This window comes from Metarhizium robertsii (assembly GCF_000187425.2).
Source record: "Metarhizium robertsii ARSEF 23 chromosome Unknown MAA_Scf_2, whole genome shotgun sequence".
Classification (NCBI taxonomy): domain Eukaryota; kingdom Fungi; phylum Ascomycota; class Sordariomycetes; order Hypocreales; family Clavicipitaceae; genus Metarhizium; species Metarhizium robertsii.
In genome coordinates this window covers 4,825,444-4,842,698 of record NW_011942160.1, presented here as the reverse complement: position 1 = coordinate 4,842,698, position 17,255 = coordinate 4,825,444, and the positions used below count along the sequence as shown (strand labels likewise).

General features: G+C 51.2%; 4 protein-coding genes across 4 annotated transcripts; 2 read left to right on the top strand and 2 right to left on the bottom strand.

Annotated features, from left to right (window-relative positions):
• Window positions 1–646: 646 nt before the first annotated feature.
• On the top strand, window positions 647–2,075 carry MAA_05040 (uncharacterized protein; the record flags this gene model as incomplete). The annotated part of the gene is made up of 2 exons (XM_007823038.1): window positions 647–1,294; window positions 1,383–2,075. 2 exons carry the CDS (start codon window positions 647–649, stop codon window positions 2,073–2,075), a joined length of 1,341 nt encoding a protein of 446 aa, XP_007821229.1.
• Window positions 2,076–2,617: 542 nt separating this feature from the next.
• MAA_05041 (AARP2CN domain-containing protein) lies at window positions 2,618–6,213 on the top strand (the record flags this gene model as incomplete). The annotated part of the gene is made up of 3 exons (XM_007823039.2): window positions 2,618–2,678; window positions 2,751–2,821; window positions 2,890–6,213. 3 exons carry the CDS (start codon window positions 2,618–2,620, stop codon window positions 6,211–6,213), a joined length of 3,456 nt encoding a protein of 1,151 aa, XP_007821230.2.
• Window positions 6,214–7,938: 1,725 nt separating this feature from the next.
• MAA_05042 (Reticulon) lies at window positions 7,939–9,317 on the bottom strand (the record flags this gene model as incomplete). The annotated part of the gene is made up of 5 exons (XM_007823040.1): window positions 7,939–8,394; window positions 8,454–8,755; window positions 8,840–9,001; window positions 9,088–9,120; window positions 9,266–9,317. The coding sequence occupies 5 exons, from the start codon at window positions 9,315–9,317 to the stop codon at window positions 7,939–7,941; spliced, it is 1,005 nt and encodes a 334-aa protein (XP_007821231.1).
• Window positions 9,318–11,720: 2,403 nt separating this feature from the next.
• Window positions 11,721–15,032, bottom strand: MAA_05043 (RabGAP/TBC; the record flags this gene model as incomplete). The annotated part of the gene is made up of 3 exons (XM_007823041.1): window positions 11,721–13,656; window positions 13,718–14,325; window positions 14,382–15,032. The coding sequence occupies 3 exons, from the start codon at window positions 15,030–15,032 to the stop codon at window positions 11,721–11,723; spliced, it is 3,195 nt and encodes a 1,064-aa protein (XP_007821232.1).
• Window positions 15,033–17,255: the final 2,223 nt, after the last annotated feature.

The following is a 17,255-nucleotide window of genomic DNA, read 5'->3' as shown; positions in this document are numbered from 1 at the left end:
GCCACAATTATCCTCACCCGCATTTCCCGGAGATAATGTGCATTTGGCAGCTTTTGCCTCCGGACCACCAAAACGTCAAAAACGCCAACGCGATTGGGTCAACGGTGGAAGGCCTCGGCACGGAGCCTCGAATACAAAGCCTTCATTGGCTTGGATAATGTCAATGTGTTGCCTTCTCCAATTTGAGAGCATGAATACGAATGTCTAGTGTGGATTAGATCTCGCTGGAGGAGCAGAAAGACTCAACGTCACGCTTTGGTGAGACTTTGTCAGAAATAAAAATTGTATCCACCATGACAAAGACTGGTCTGATTCGTCCCATGTGAGAGGTGGCAGAACTGACAATGCCACGCCAACGGTTGAGTGCAAAGATATGAACAACAACAGATGACTATCGGGCAGGAATACTGGCTTGTCATGCACCCATCCGGTGTTGATTTGTCGTCTTTTTATTTCACCATGTAGTATTTGTATCAATGAGTAATGACATTACATCCTTGACACCTGCCTGTTTCACGGCGATTGCCAAGTGGCCTTATCCTGAATGTGGAGACGAAGCGACCGACTGGACATCAAACTGATGCATCGCCCAACTCCATCGCTTTCTTTATTCAGTCCTCATCCAAGCTTGGGTCCTCAGTCGACAATGGCACACCAAGCGCACAACATTCCGTGGCAAGCCTTGACCAGTCATCTCAAGCCCGTCTTCCGCAAGTACGACGGTGCCGATGGAGACAAGACGTCGAATTTCTATGTCTGCTACAAGCCCCAGCAGGGCAGGCAACTCACCTACTTTGCCACTGCATTCGCCCAGAACGTCGAGCAACACACTGAATGCGAGCGTAGAAAGTACCAGGATACATACACGGCGCCCGCCCGGCATGACTTGATACTAACCGACGCCGTGGCCAAGAAGCTCGCCCCAACCGTGCTACGCTTGCGACAACGATCTCTGGCAGATTCAGACGGGAGGGATCGATACACTGATCAGCCCTTTGACCAGTCAATGTCGAATGATGCCACACGGCTTTTCTGCCGTCATGGGGATGGGCAACCGGGCTTTGGCTGTGGATGCGTTATTCCTTACTGCGAACGGCAGGCCGCTGCCTTTCTTCGAGAATACGTGCCAAACCCATGTTTCCAATTTTTCCAACATAACGCAGAGGCATTTTATAACCTTGAAATTCTGAAGCTTTTGTTATTATACGGCGAGATGGATCCCATCCTACGCATTTGCGCTCATCCCGAAGTCGACTACGAAAACTGGCATCACGTAGGGCCATGTTACGATGAGGTAAATGATATCCATCGCCTCAGTCAAAACTCTGCTAGTCTGGTCTATGATGGCGGGGGAGAAAAGGGGAAAACACTAACAAAGGCAGTTCCCCGATGTGGGTTGGGATCGTATTTACATAAACGCACTAGACGCATACCTGTGTCTCAACATAGTTTACTGCTTCCCTGAGGTATGGGAACCGGCGTCTGGTCGAACGGCGAGGCAGGATTACCGCAACACATACATGTACCAGCGCGTCATGGCCAGTTGCACGTCATTCAGAGCCACCTCGGAGGTTCCAGCATTGCCTCATCGGCAGTTCTTTGGCGTTTCGAATGACGAGACGTACCGCAAACGACGAGGGGACGTGTCATGGGAACGATGCAAACCCGGCCATGGGATACTGCCATGGAAGGAATTCCTGGCAGAGGAGAGGTTGACACCGGATCCTGTTGTTGAGTCCTTCGCCATCAACTATGCATGCAAGGTGTTGATGGACAAGGGGCTCCCGGCAGAGCTGATATCGAGCATTTTGGACTACGTGGACCATGCCACGCAGAACAGGCTTGAGAAACCTCTTGATCCGTTCCATCCGGTCAATGGCCACCAGTTGCGCCGCTATTTGGCATATTGCTGGCAGCTCATAATTCGTTGCAGCATGCTGGCGCACGCACTGGGTATGAACTTGGACTGGAAGGCAATAGTCTCTGAACGCCTGGTCGAACTCGTCTCGAGAGGTGACGGAAAGTGGTGCACGTATAGAATTGACTCTGAAGGTGACTATTGGGGGTTTGTGTAACGAATTAGATTTGTGATGGGTCATGGGGGATATAGTATACCCTTGTCCGGATATACTGAACATTGGAGCTATTGAATTATGAGAATCGTGGACAGAGGTTGGAACTGATCAGGACAAACAACATAAAGTCGAGGGAAGAAGGCCGTCTGCAGTACTGCAGTTTATACCAGCCCCAGTAATGTCACAGCAAGATTAATCGCAAGATGAATTTTGGATTCAAGGTGTCCAACATAACGGTCCGTAGTGTCGACTGCCTTTTCACAAGAATAGGAATCTAGACAGAGAAAAGATAAAGTTGGCTCGCTCCAGGGTAGGTGTAGGACAAAATAGTGGTCATGTGTGGGGCCAACCAAACCAATTGAATGTTTTTGGCGCATCCAAACCTTCAAACTTGCTCCCCACCTACGGGGTACAATTGTCTGCTGATGGGTTTATCGATAAGCCAGAAATATCCATGGCCGGCAGAAAATTTCCCACGCCAAACGGGCAAATTCTTGGTCATGGGAGTCTAGCACTGCACATGGTGTTGAGGAATAGCAACCATGGAGCAACAAGTGCACAAGCCGCATCGCAAGTCCAAGGAGAAGAAGAAGCACACGGGAGGTAAGGCTATTATTTTTTCCAGTCCTGAATTTATTGCGATTGGAACTAATCTTGATACTGACCGAGGCGCAGACCATAATCCCAAAGCCTTCGCCTTCTCCAACCCAGGAAAACTGCAAAGAAGTGCAGCTAGATCCCAGGATGTACGGTTTTTTTTCCCTCTCGCACGCCCAACAGCCCGGCGAAAGACTTCTGACATTGAAATCTACAGATTAAAGAGAAGCGCCTTCATGTACCGCTCGTCGACCGACTTCCCGATGAGGCTCCGCCTCGTCTCGTGGCCATCGTCGGCCCTCCTGGCGTTGGCAAGACTACACTTCTAAAGTCCATGGTTCGGCGTTATACAAAGGAGACTTTGTCGGACCCCCAGGGGCCCATAACCGTCGTCACCTCGAAAAAACAAAGACTGACCTTCATCGAATGCCCCAACCAGATGGAAGCCATGGTCGATATCGCCAAGGTGGCAGACATTGTACTGCTCATGATTGACGGGAATTATGGCTTCGAAATGGAGACAATGGAATTCCTCAACGTCCTTGCCGCCACAGGTATGCCTGGAAACGTCTTTGGCATCCTCACACATCTGGATCTTTTCCGCAAGCCACAAGCCCTGAAGGATGCCAAGAAGAGGTTAAAACGCAGACTTTGGACCGAGTTGTATCAAGGCGCTCATCTGTTTTATCTGTCTGGTGTCATGAATGGCCGATATCCCGATCGCGAGATTCACAACCTGTCACGATTCGTGTCCGTCATGAAGAATCCTCGACCCCTTGTATGGCGCAACAACCACCCATACTCCATCGTCGACAGTTTCCGTGACATTACGCATCCGACCAAGATTGAAGAGGACCCCAACTGCGACCGATCGATCGTTCTGTCTGGGTATTTGCGAGGAACAAACTTTGCGGCACAGGGACAACGAATACACGTTGCCGGGCTTGGTGACTTTACAGTAGCCAATATGGAGGTCTTACCAGACCCCTGCCCGACGCCTTCTATGGAACAGGCGCTGGCCAAAATAACGGGGAAAACTGGCAGACGGCGGCTGGACGAGAAAGAAAAGAAGCTGCATGCCCCCATGTCAGACCGAAGTGGCCTGAAGATTGATGGCGATGCTATATGGATCACTAGAGAAAAAGGCTTCAGCTTCGACAAGGATGCAGAAGGCGTTGAGCGGGGCGAAGGTGAGGAGATGATTGTTGGTCTTCAAGCGGAGCGACGGTTGCTGGGTCAAATGGAAGATGGCGTTCAGTTGTTCTCTGGCGGCGAGAAACTCAAGGAAGTTGCCGAGGAGGAAGATACAGGCCGGAAAACACAACGTCGTGCTAGAATTGCCGAGAGAAGTGAATCAGATGTTGAGGATGAGGGCATGGACGACGAGGACGAGGAAGAAGATGAGGGCTTCGTCAGCGGGAGTGGTGATGAGGACTCTGACGCCGAGGTAGAGTTCAACGAAAGTAAAATGGGCAAAATGTTCCGCAAGGATGCCGATAAATCCAAGGGAGAGGATGATGTTGCTTTTGCCGATAGCGACTCAGATCTCGGGTCCATATCTGGAGACGACACGGGTATGGATGATGAGGATGAGGATGAGGATTTTACTTCCGATGAAGAAGCCGCTGCCATGCGCTGGAAGGACGACTTGGCGGACCGAGCTCGCAAGATGCATGGAAAGAGACGGACGTACCACACCAACGACCTGGCAAGATACATGTACGATGATTCAATGACCCCTGAAGAGGCTTTGAAGCGATGGAGAGGTGAAGACAATGAGCCCGAAGAGGAGAACATTGAGGATTCAGACGACGATGAATTCTTCAAGAAGTCCTCACAGGAAAAGGAAGACTCAACCGAGGATCGCTCAATACCTGACTACGACTACGAGGACCTGGCGGCCAAATGGGCTGAGCGAGACAATATCGAGGCCCTGCGTAGGAGATTTACCACCTCTGACCTCGGGGGAGATGATGATGGGGAAGAAGGCGAAGCTGACGGCGACGACGATGACTTTGGTGGCTTTGGGGATGACGATGATGAAGGTGACGGTGTTTTCGAGGATCTGGAAGCTGAGCCTGCTGAAAAGGAACAAGAGACAGCAGAGGATATCGCTGCCGAGCGCGAAAGGAACGCCAAGCGTAAAGAACAGCTTAAACAACGCTTTGAAGAGGAGGACAGAGAGGGCTTCCTCAACGACAAAGCCAATGCTCGGAGAGAAGGCGGTGATATCCAAGAATACGGCGAGGACGATTGGTACGATGCTCAAAAGGCCATGATCCAGAAACAGCTCGACATCAACAAGGAGGAGTTTGAGACTCTGGACGAACGACAACGCGCAGCCGTTGAGGGCTACCGCGCCGGCAAATATGCCAAGATTGTACTTGAAAAGGTCCCCGCTGAGTTCGTTACCAAGTTCAATGCTCGTCTGCCCATTGTGGTAGGTGGCCTTACTGCGACTGAAGATCGATGGGGCTTTGTGCAAGTCCGAATCAAGCGTCACCGGTGGCACAAGAAAATTCTTAAGACCAACGACCCCCTTATCGTCTCCCTTGGCTGGAGACGTTTTCAAACGATGCCCATCTACAGCACGACGGACTCGCGAACCCGAAACCGCATGCTCAAATACACCCCCGAGCACATGCACTGCTTCGGCACCATGTACGCTCCTCTAATCGCCCCCAACACGGGCTTCGTCTGCTTCAACTCCTTCTCCGCCTCCAACGCAGGTTTCCGCATTGCCGCCACAGGAACAGTCCTGAGCGTGGACGAGTCGACTGAAATCGTCAAGAAGCTCAAACTCACCGGCGTCCCCTACAAGATCTTCAAAAATACCGCCTTCATCAAAGACATGTTCAACTCTTCTCTCGAAATAGCCAAATTTGAAGGCGCATCCATCAAAACTGTCTCGGGCGTCCGCGGCCAAATCAAGCGTGCCTTGTCCAAGCCAGAGGGTCACTTCCGAGCCACCTTTGAGGACAAGATCCTCCTCAGCGACATTGTCTTCCTCCGCGCGTGGTATCCCATCAAGCCGCACCGCTTCTACAACCCTGCGACCAATCTGATCGGCTGGCAGCCCATGCGTCTCACCGGAGAAGTGCGTCGTGACGAAGGCGTGGCCGCTCCACAGCTGAAAAACAGCCAGTATCGCAAGATTGAGCGGGAAACGCGACACTTTAACCCCCTGAGGGTACCTCGCGCGCTGGCCGCTGACTTGCCTTACAAGTCGCAAATCACAACCACCAAGAAGCAAAAACGGGATACTTATATGCAGAAACGAGCGATTGTGCTGCCCAAGAACTCGGAGGAGAAGAAGGCCCGCGCCGTTATGCAGCAGCTTCTTACCATCAGAAACGACGCGGCTGCCAAGAGGCGTGCCAAGAAGGCAGAGAACCACGCGGCGTTCAAGAAGAAGCTCGCCGACAATGAGGAGAAGAAGGAGGCCAGAGAGAAGAGGGAGACCAAGGAGTTTTGGAGGAAGAATGGGCGGAAGAGGGGGGCAGAGGATGGTGGCAGTGGTGGTGGTAAGAGGCGGAGGTAACGGTTTCTAAAGTCAAAAGTTTTGGGGGATTATTGTCGGCCACCTGGTGTAAATAGTGCATAGTGCTTGGGACGGCGTAAAGTAATGTTGGTCACACTTTTTTTCGACACTGCTACAGATAAATCTTGCTCGGGTGTGCATCTTTATCTGCCAGGCAGTCGCCGTGTTACTGTATTCAAACCAATTGAAGATTGAACGGGGTAACAACCTCCTCTTCTAACCGTGCTTCATATGAAGGAGGCCAACCACTCTTGGTGAGCTCTGGGAGAAGTGTCATGATGAAAGGAAGGAAGTTGAGCGGCAGAAAGAGGGGTCCGACTGCTTCTTGGATAGCAGCTTTCAATCAACTGCTAGCATCATGCAGAAGACAAGGGAAGGGCAGATAAGGCGCTACATTGGAACTGAATTTTGTCCTGATGGTGTTGCAGTAGATATTGATTGTCCTTGATGGCTTTTCCAGCAAAAAGACATGGAACCGTGTAGTTTGAATAGTGCATTCGGCAACCTGCCCTAGACGTAACGAAGTCGTAACAGTCATGGTGAAAAGGGAAACATGAGACGACCAAAGCTAGCCATGATGATCTCTATGTAAAGCTGAATCCATACGCATTCCCAGGTATCGCATGCAAGTGTGGTCACTGTTCACGCTTGCGGGCATGGCAGCGTCTCATTCTCATTTATACGCATGACTTGCGCAACGTCATCGAGCGTATCTTGTTGCTTCCTTTCCAACGGCGTGGATTAACCAGGCCCACGTGAAGTTGCTTTTAAAATACATAAGCTATAAGTGGACTTGAGCCTTGATAATAACCCAACTGCCCAATTGCTATAGACGCTGGTCGACGAAATGGGAGAAGGGGAGAAGGGAAGAAGGGGAGAAGGGAAGAAGGGGAGGGGCTCGGTAGGAATTTTAGGAGCCAGAGCTCTCTAGAGGGCGTCGTCGTGTCGAAAAGAGAATGAACCATGATTCTGTTTCTGTGCTGACTCTCTTATGGCAGTCAAAAGTTGCATGGAGATAGACCTGCAAGCTGCTACTTGATAAGAGATGAAAAGTTCAAGTTTTGGAAGCTAAGCCAAGTAGCTACTTATCTCTTGTTTCACTTTCAAAAGGACAGAAAGCGTCAAATCCCTGACACAAGATAGCCGTTCAATCTGTATTTGTGCAATCTCGGTAGTGAATGCGTTACAAGAATGTCCAGCACGGACAAGGAGCCCCCAAAACTAATAAATATGTATTCACAACACTCAACACACTTCCGACCAGTGGACTCCAGCGCCGTTGTAAGCAGTCCTTGTCCTTGATAAAAAGCGAGATTTGAAAAGGAAACAAATCGTAACCACATCCATTAAAAGGTGAACTACGTGGGTTGTATGATACCCATCTCCGTACAGAACTTGTCCTACAATCTCCATCACAGCCGCAGTCGTCTCTCTTCTGTTTCACACAGGAGAAATACTCTCCAACGCCACTGCATTCTCTTTACACTCCTTTCATTTCCCCTCAATTTTGGCGGTCGAATCGTTGTCGAGAATTTCTCGAGGCAAAATAACGAATGTTCCAAGTAAACCCAATGCAGCCCGAATAATTCCAAATTTGTCCGGCCCGTTGATGGAGAAAAAGACATGCGCCTCGTTAAAAAGCAGATCAAAAGGCTTATCGCCTAGTCCAGCTATGCCTTCTTCCTTTTATCTCGTGTACACGTGGAATTTGTCATGGTGAGCCACCTAGGAAGCAACCAAAGGCTCTGTCTCGGGGATGACAGGTTCCTTGGGAACCTCGCCCTCAGGCTCGGCCGTCTTCGTAGACTTGGGCTCCTCGGTGGGAGGAGTAGGGAATTCGGGCTTCTTGGCAGGAGCAACGAGGGTAGGCTGCTTAGGGGGGCCGGAAGGAGCAGGGGCGCCACGGCCACGGAGCATCTCCTGTACCTTGCCGGTGTAGTCTCCAGCGTACTGCTTTCCCATGGTGGTGAGTTGATCGGCCTGCTTCTGGGCAACGCTTCGGACCTGAGCAGTCTGGGCACTAATTGCATCGGAGGCGTTCTTAAGGTGCTGGTCGATCAACTCCTGATTGGATGTGTAGACGAGAGGAACGAAGAAGGCAACAGTTGTGGCAATGATGGCGAGTCCCCAGTATGGGACAAGCTTGACGAGATGGTAGGAAATGAAGGCCGCAATGCCTGCCTATGGTTGACACTGTTAGCCCCTCTAAAAAATGGTTTCAAGACGAAGCCAGGACCTACGGCAGCAGAAGCACCGACGTTCTCAACAAAGAGAATTCTCTGGGCCTCAATAACGAAGAAGTTGATGAGTTCATGAACATCCCCAATCATGCCATCAACAGTAGCCCGTGAAACGGTCCAATAATGGCGAGGTCGCATCTGAGTAGCCAGGCCGTGGCTGAGGACGACCTTACCAGTAACTTCAGCGGCAACTGTGATGGCAAGAGCCATGAAAGACAGCTTGAGACCCCAGCGAATCACATCGAGGTACCTAACGGCGAAGATGAAGGAGACAATCGAAGCGTATGCGATAGCGGAGGCACCTGACGCAGAAAGTTATGCAATTGTCACAGCCAGCGATGATGGTGTCCATCAAGTGGGAGGTCGGAGGACAAGAGCAGACTTACGAGGGTTCTTCCATGACAGAAGCTCCGAGAAGAGGGAGTGATAATGTGTAAGAGGCTGGCCAGTGGCAGCAGGTGTCGTAGGAGTCTTGCGAGAGGCGGCAAGGTTGGAAAACTCAGCCTGAGTCTTTGCGTTCTGGTCTTTGACATTCTGAGCAACGGGACCTGGATAAGGAGAGACGGACGGGTTAGCGCGCGGGCACACAAGATAGCATGCAGAAGGTATTTTTTTCCAGTGTGAAGATGCTCACCATTTGTCACAGAGTCGTAAGCAGCAGCGGCACCTGGGCAAATTGAGTTAGGTCTTGCATCGCGTTCTGCGGGATAGTAGCATCACCATATCGTCACATGTGAAGTTACTTCAGCTTCTGGTCAGCGGGCCTTGTTGTAATGTGGACAATCAAAGGGTGCCGAATAGACATACCGTACTGTTCGTGGTGGTCTCCAAAATGGAGCCACCGTTGGGCGCGGTATCAGCCATTGTGAATAGGGAAGTTGGATGCGACTTGAGCAGGTATTCCGATGTTGTGGTATGTTTTTTTTTCTTCGGAGGTGCGCAGGGGTTCGGGTTGCAAGATTGGAATATTTTCTATTTCTAGGGGGCGGTGGGCCAAGAGGGCCAAAGTGTAAGCAAAGGAAAGCTCTGGAGCTCCGTATCAGCAAAGCTAGTGAGCTGGCCCAGGCGGTAGGGTCGATGGTCGATAGCTCCGTAGGTGGAGAGATGGAGAGAGCAGCGTCACGCAGGGGGAAATCTTGTGCAGGGGAAAAACAAACAGGGTGTCTCGGGATTCAGGTTCGAGGTGATAAATATGGTGGATTCGTACCTTGGGAAGAGTGTCGAAGCTTGCAGTTCGAAAGCAGACGAGAGGTTTGGTCTGCGCTGTGTTTGAGGGGTAGAGGAGGAGGGAAGAAGGAGACAGGCGGAAGGAAGGACAGAGTTGGGAAATAACTACCAAGGTACGGAGTATGGAGTACGGAGTAGGCAGTAGATGACGGAAGACGGAAGCTCGGGATAAGATAGCGACACATCACGCACAGGTAGGTGCCAGGCTCAAGCGGGAGCAAGAGCAGCACCAGCAACAGCACCGGCAACAGCAGCAAACAACAACCGGTGCAGCGCCGCCAGACAGCCTTGGAAGCCAAGCAAGTTACTCGGTACCGTGCCATGCCTTCAATGTTCCTCCAGAGTGTGAGAGGGCCTGTCCACGTCTACTCCGTACAAAAGCTTCATTCAATCATCCAGACACTGGTTGGGGTGCATGTGCGACGCCTTCGTGGTCAGTCTGTCTGATGGTGGCGGTGGTGGCCCCCCCCTTAGTCCAACGCAGGTTCACTGCCCCGTACACTCGATATTTCGAGCTCATGTTCTTCTACTCGTCCCTTCATTACAAAATGACTCTCGACGTCTTGGACCAAACACTACTCCGTAGGGCCGGAAAAGCATGTGCCAAACGCCAGCGCAAGCGTCTCCCCGGCCAGGGAGCGAGACAACTGCTGTCCGGTGGAGCTTGGAGCTTGCCAACCAGTAACGATCAATTGATGCCAGCTCGAATGCCATGACCAGTTCAACACATGCGCGCTGATACGGCCGCGGAGTGCGTTGGGGTCCCTAGTCGCTCGAGAGATGCGAAGCTAGCGAGGCCCGTTGGTCATTAATTAGGCTGTTTACACGACCGAGGTTTGTGTGCCCACAGCAACGCAAAATCAGACCAGATATGCTTAGATTGACTCGACACAAGTGACGACCGGCGGGACACTTGACAACCAGTCATCCTTTGACTTCTCGCGCCAAATGTGTCATCAGCACGCCGGCGTCATATGATAACAACGCCCACTGGTCTTTCGCGGAACATGGTGTTCTATAGCCTGCATTGCATGCACGTGGTTTTATTGGCTGGCCCGGCATCACAGGGAGAAGCAGCCCCTGTGTTGATCCTGTTCTCTCCCCGGAGCGTGGCCAGCTTTGTGTCCCAACTGCCCAAGCCAGGCGCTTGCATCAACTACAAAGCCTTGTCGTCCATCATATCCGTCACTGTGCGCTAGACACCCGAGGCTAGCTTGGCTGCTCACGCGACATCTCGACAGCCTGGCGTTATCGTCCCGCCTAGTTCCAAAGCCAAAGTTGTGGAGGGGAAGCTCCGTTATCGTTATCGGAGCTTGAAGGTTGATGCCCAGCACCATACGAGATACGACGACTTCGCAAAAGCAGTCTGTAGACGTAAAACTAGAATACCTACTAGGTCCCTAGATAGGTCTCTTGCCAGCTCGAGGTGCTCGAACGGCTAATGATGCGACTTTGTTCCGACTCCCTGCAGCAAACAAGGCGCGATGACGTTGACCACTCTGTCCATCATCCTCTCCCGCTTGGCTTGTCATCGGACCCTCCCGTCAAGTCCGGTTTGACCCCGGTTGTGGATCCGTCGCTTGGTCTGAGAATCTGCGCCATCGTCACTCACCACCCACCCACCGACTAGATGATAATACGGAACTCAGGACTTCTGCTCACACCCATGGTTCACATGTCTAAATCCCCATGACACCCATGACACACACGTGGTTAAGTCTATTTCTCCATCCCCTACATACATTGTCATTCTATTGACATATTCTACCAAAAACTCCACAATTTCATTCATCCGGGGGTATAATACCTTCAACAGCCCTACCTAGCGATATATTTCCCTCGCCTTCCTTCAACGCATATACTGTGGCGACCTCACTTTCTCAGTTATTATGTACATAAAGAAATGCGGCGTCATAAAAATACCGTTGCTCTCCCCTTGCCGTATGCATCCATCTCCGATAAAAAATGACACTTCTTTTTTGGACGGCCGGCAATAGTCATCTATACTATCGCTTTGCTATGTATATCACCCTCTTGGTGTCATCTCCTCCATCCCCAGAATCCTCCTGTGTTAGGGGACGTACCAGCAGTGGCCGCTGTTGGTTTAAGGTTATTTTCGGCAGGTGGCGTCGTTGCTTGTCCGGTGAGTCGACTGAAAACCCCAAGAGAGGCCGAGCCAGGTGAAGAAGCATGAGACTCTGATGATGGTACAACGTGTGCTTTTCGGAGAGCCTCTAGCTTTTGCTTGGCCTCTTCAGCCTCTTGCTTCGCTGTCGCCTCAGCTGTTTTGGCTTGGACGAGCTCGAGAAGTAATGCCTCGTGTTCATTTGGCGGTGTCGCCACTCCTGAGCCCGGAGCGATTACAGACTCGGGATTTTGGGGCAGAGACGAGATTCTTTTACAATAACCAGGAGCCTGCGGCGTTGATTTGCTTCGGCCAAGCTTGAATTCCCTTAAGCCGCCATTCTTGCCCTTCCCCACCCAATCTGGATCGGCATCTCGATTATTAGGCTCTGATACAGAGCTGCTGGAAATTCTGGCTCTCATACCATGAATCTGCTTCTCCAATCGCTGTTTGTCTTGATGCAACGTCCTCACATGCCCATGTCTTTCGCGTAGTTGCTCCCTCAAAGCGGAGAGTTCCTGATCCATTTCGTGTATTCGGCGACTAAGCTCTTGAGAGTGTGATACAGCGCTGGCAAGTTGACCCTTGGTGTTGAGTAGCTCTTCACGAAGCTGGGGCTTGGATTGAAGCATTGACGATCGATGCTTTCTGTTTCCGTCATCGGTCGCGAAGCGACTCTCGACTCTGTCCAAAAGCTCTTTCATATCTTCCGTTGATGGCGCATCTTCGCTGTCACCGTCCTCGGCTGTGGATTTTGGCTCCAGCACCGGATCCTCTATTGTGGGTGTCGCATCATCATCTTCCATTCCGATGATGGGAGGCTCTTCTTCCTCAGTCCCCAGTTGCGGTATTATCTCTTCTTGGCCCTTCGCTTCATCATGATTAACTGCCCTTTTACGCAAGCCATCTAGAAGTGACCGAACAGTCCTTCTGTCCTCCTCCCGCTCTTCCCGTTCGGATTGCAGCTGATTAGAAAGAAGCGCATGATTCCTCTGCAATTCGCTTAGAGCCGTCAACAAATCCTCGATTTGACTGTGTAGATATCTCTCTTCCGTAGTTTTGGTATTGGCCATAGTTTTCGGGCCAACTGGGGTCGATTCTCGGCTTGATGGCTCGTCGTCACCATTTGCGGAGTCTCGGGAGATTGTAGATGCATCCGTGGATGCGGTGCTCACAACGCTTACAGAGCTTGCTTCCATGGAGTTGAGCGTCGAAGCTATGCTTTGCTTAGAGGTACTGCGGCGAAGCATACTCAGCGGTCGAGCAGGACCGGCAATCAAAGCTGGGGCTAAGCTGCCATTCTTGCTTGATGCGGCCCAGATGCGACCAAGGAAACGGCTGGCAGCAGTCGTAATGTCGGACATTCGTGCAGCATTAGCTGTTGCAACTAGGGACTCCCTGTATGCTTGCGCTAGCTGTGACAACCTCTCTCTAGTGACGACGCCACTCAAGCTGGCGAAATCCTGTACAAACTCATCCGCATTGTAGTGGTAGCAGTCCCATAGTCCTCGAGATAGAAGAAGCTGCATTACATCTTCCAGCTCTGTACACGCCAGAAGGCGCGTTTCATTCTTTCTCATGAGCGATAGTGCAACACGCATCAAAGTCTCAGACGCCCCCTCAGCAAAGATGACGTCGTAGATTCGGAATAGCATCGGCAAAGGGCATGTCACGGCAAAGAAGCTGAGGAACCACTGCGAAACATATGCTGTCTCTACTTGGAGCTCGTCAAGATGATCAGCTAACGCAGGCAGGTTCAGTCGAAGAAGTTCGCGAAACTGGTATATGCGAACGTGTAATCCAGACAAGTCAGGCAGGAAACATTCTCGTAGATCGTACTTCTCCATGAGACTAGGGTACGTGAGTTAGCACCATCCGGATTCGCGTACCAGAATGCTCACATATGGCTTACCGAACTAGTACGCAAAACGCCTGTTTGTCGGGCATATGCATTAACAGAGGCCCAACAAGAAATGCCAGCCCCTGGCAGTAGCCTATCTTTGTATCGTACAGGCTGAAGGATTTCAGTACTCTGCCCAACATACGTTGCCCGTCGCCATCGGGGTCACGGAACATATCAACTCCTGGGAAACTTCGACCAAGGTCTTTGCCGATGAGGAGCTCATATGGGCTAGTTTCGCCACAGAAACGTTCGTATTGTTCCTCGAGAACTGAGTCACGAGCACCTGACATGCTCTGCCATACGACGCCTCTCAATGGAGGCGGGATACCCTTGCGAATTTTGTTAGACAAGAGAGTTGGCAGACGAGCTGCCGTTTGCTGGTAATCTTTGACAAGAGCCGCATAAAATTCCAAATCGGTCATTGGGGGAGGGGGCAGCATGGAGTATCGTAGGGCAGCTGGCGTTGGGCCGCTGACCATCTTTCTCAGTTGCGCCATGGACGGCGGCCGGGGTTTTGTCGACGAGAGCTTTTCCACAGTCTGAACTTTGACGCTCTTCGGGTTAGTAGCCAACTTTGCATTTTCCTGTTCCAGACGTGCCAGGAGAAGAGCAGTGGACTGATCCGTTGTTAGTATGGGTAAGCATGGTAGTCTGGAGGGGTGTTGGAGCATACGTTGTCCGTTTCCTCATCCTTCATTTGTTCGTCCTCGGTTTTTTCAAGCTGCTCCCAATTCACTTCTTCGTTATCCTCGGATGAATCAGTTTCATTACCATCCACACCATACAGGCCGAGTTCGTCTTGGAGAGTACGGTTAGCGTCGGTTGGTGATTGTATAGGTGCTGAGACTCGAGGTATTCTCATAAGACTGTCACGAGTTTCGGTATGTTCTTTCTTTTCGAGACTGTCGTTGTCGGCATCTGTTGATGTCTCTTCTTCAATGGGTGAGGTGGGCGTTACCGGTTCGGCACCGGGTGTGACGGCCGTGGTATCGAGACTCAGAGATGGCGGCTCAGAGAGCCTAACAGTGACCATTGAGTCGTGCGTCATCTTGGGAGTCTCGGCTTCTGTTTCTTCGGTCTCGCCTGCTTCATCTGTTTCGTCAGACTTTGCAGTTTGCTTGGGCTCCTCGGTCCCCGTCTTGATGCGCGGCCACCATTCTTCTTCGTCTGACTCATCTGCTTTCCCCTTCAAGTCGGCGGTCGTTGAAGTTCGTTCATGGGCGTTTGAGGGAGAAGAGGGATGCCCTAGTTTCGGCTCCTCCGTACCCATTGCCGGTGTCTCGGCCGTTGAGCCTGTGGGTTCCTCGGGTTTGGAATGCACCATGATGTTCGATGTGGACAGATGCAATCCAACGCTCTGGTGGACTGGGGATGCACCACAAATTCGCATCTAGTGTTGGCAGCCCCCTTTCCTCCACTGTGCCGGCGTCAGATATCGGTGGTATTGAACGATTCGTGACCCAGAACGGGAGCAGATAGAATCCTTGAGGAGACTTGGACGGAGTTTTGTTGTTTCATCGAGGGGCTTGGATATGGCTGAGACAGCAGCCAATGGCCGTGCAACGCCGATGCTTGACTAGACGCACAGGAACACGCCCGCAAAATTCAAGAGAGACGCGTGTAGGGTCGAACAAGAACAGTTATTATTCACAAGAGAGAACGAGAAGAAAAAGTGTTAATTAAAAGAAAACGAGTGACGGGGAAAGGAACGGCAGGACGGGTCTATGGCCTGACAGGGGACTTCAATGTTGCGGTGGAGAAATTAAGATGCAAGCTGAGGAGGTGAGCAGAACATTAAAGTCCATGTCAGTGGGGAGGCGCTGAGAGCCATTTCGGGGCCTCGAGTGCTGGTACTGAGCACCTGGGGTCTGGCGGTCTGGTGGAAACACGTCTCAAGTGCTGGGTGCGGTTAACCGCGACATGCGCACATACATGAGCATCCTTCCAAGTCACAATGGGGCCAAGACGGTTTATTCCTGGGGCCACAAAGGCTCAATGCACTTGAGACTCGTGGCTAGGGGCAGATCCAGACATGGACGGTGACAATGTATTTCCAAGAACTTGCAGCGCCCAGTACCAACAATACTGCAGAAATCCTATGATCAATGAGGCCTGGTCCAGCATGCTCCATTCTGTAGTATTGCCGCAATTGATCTGAAGATGGCTTGGCGACAACTACGGAGCAGTTACAGACATGATGCAGCGGGAACGTCCTTGGGACACGGCCCTCAATGCTGGCACCGTTTTATTCGACCAGACTGGACTGGACACACAACGACTTGACTTGTTTGGCCCCTAATACGAAGTACGGAGTACGGAGCACTAGGGATCTGTTATTTGTTCCTGGACAGGGCACCACCAACACTAACCACAATAAGCGAAATTTGAAGCATGCTTGACCCCTGACTTCTTCCCATGATGGTCAATTACTCAGAACAACTCCTTGTTAGCATTGAGACATTTATACTCGTCTACGGAGTATTGTAGGAGGAAAGGGCGATTCCGCCGGATCTGTTCATCATCGACTGTACGGAGTATTGTACTAGTAAATCTGACGCCACGTCGCTCCCTTTAATACAAGTCCAACCAATTCCACTTGTGCAATGAGAATAAGTGCAGTATATATCAGAAGTATGCACTTGGGTGCTCGAGATGACGGGTGCCGCCAGGGCCATAAATGCATCGCGCTGTCTCCATTGCGGTTTTGAAACCTTGCTTCTACTCGTGGTCTATTACTACTTAGTAGTACTAGTATGCACTCCGTACTATGTACTCCGTATTACTACTCGTAATTGCAGCTGCATAAGAAAGATGATCCTAGTCGCCTCTCCCCTCGCATTGTTGACAACATGGATGCGTTCGTGGGCAGCCCTAAAACCAGATGTGCATACCAAGGTAGCCCTTATTGTCGGCACTGTCCTCTCTTACAAAGGGCGATGGTCGTGTTGCCCTTCTCCCAAGACAATATATTGACTTCCAGGGCGACGATGGTATGTACGCGGGAAAGCCGACAGTTCCAGCAAACGGTGGACCCGTGCCACCTCCTGTGGCGTGAGCTTCCTTGTTGGTTCCCAGAATAGCTCCAGCCACACTTTGCCTGCGGCCAAACTACCAGGAATGAAGTACTCCGTACTTTGTACTCGGGAAACACCATGACAAAGGCCTTGGGCATTGTTCCCTGCCACCATAACGACATGCAAATACCGTTGACGATCATGATGATGCTAGTACTGCTAATAAATCTATCTAGTACTCGGTAGATTCACCAGGAAAGCGACGGTGCTTTGTTCTCATTTCTTTTGTGGGCATGACAAGCCCAAATATTCTGCTCCGATTGCTCTTCCGGTCAGACCACACAACTTGGTGTATTGGTTGGACTTGCAAAGGCGACAAACTGATATATCACAACTGAATTCACAACTATGGCACTCAACTCATGGGGTATCACAGATGCTCCACGACCAACGGCGCAAGTCTGTCTTTTCACGGTGATGGTACTTTGCCTTTCCATTGGCGCCGAGATACCTCAATGCAACCGCCCGGCAGG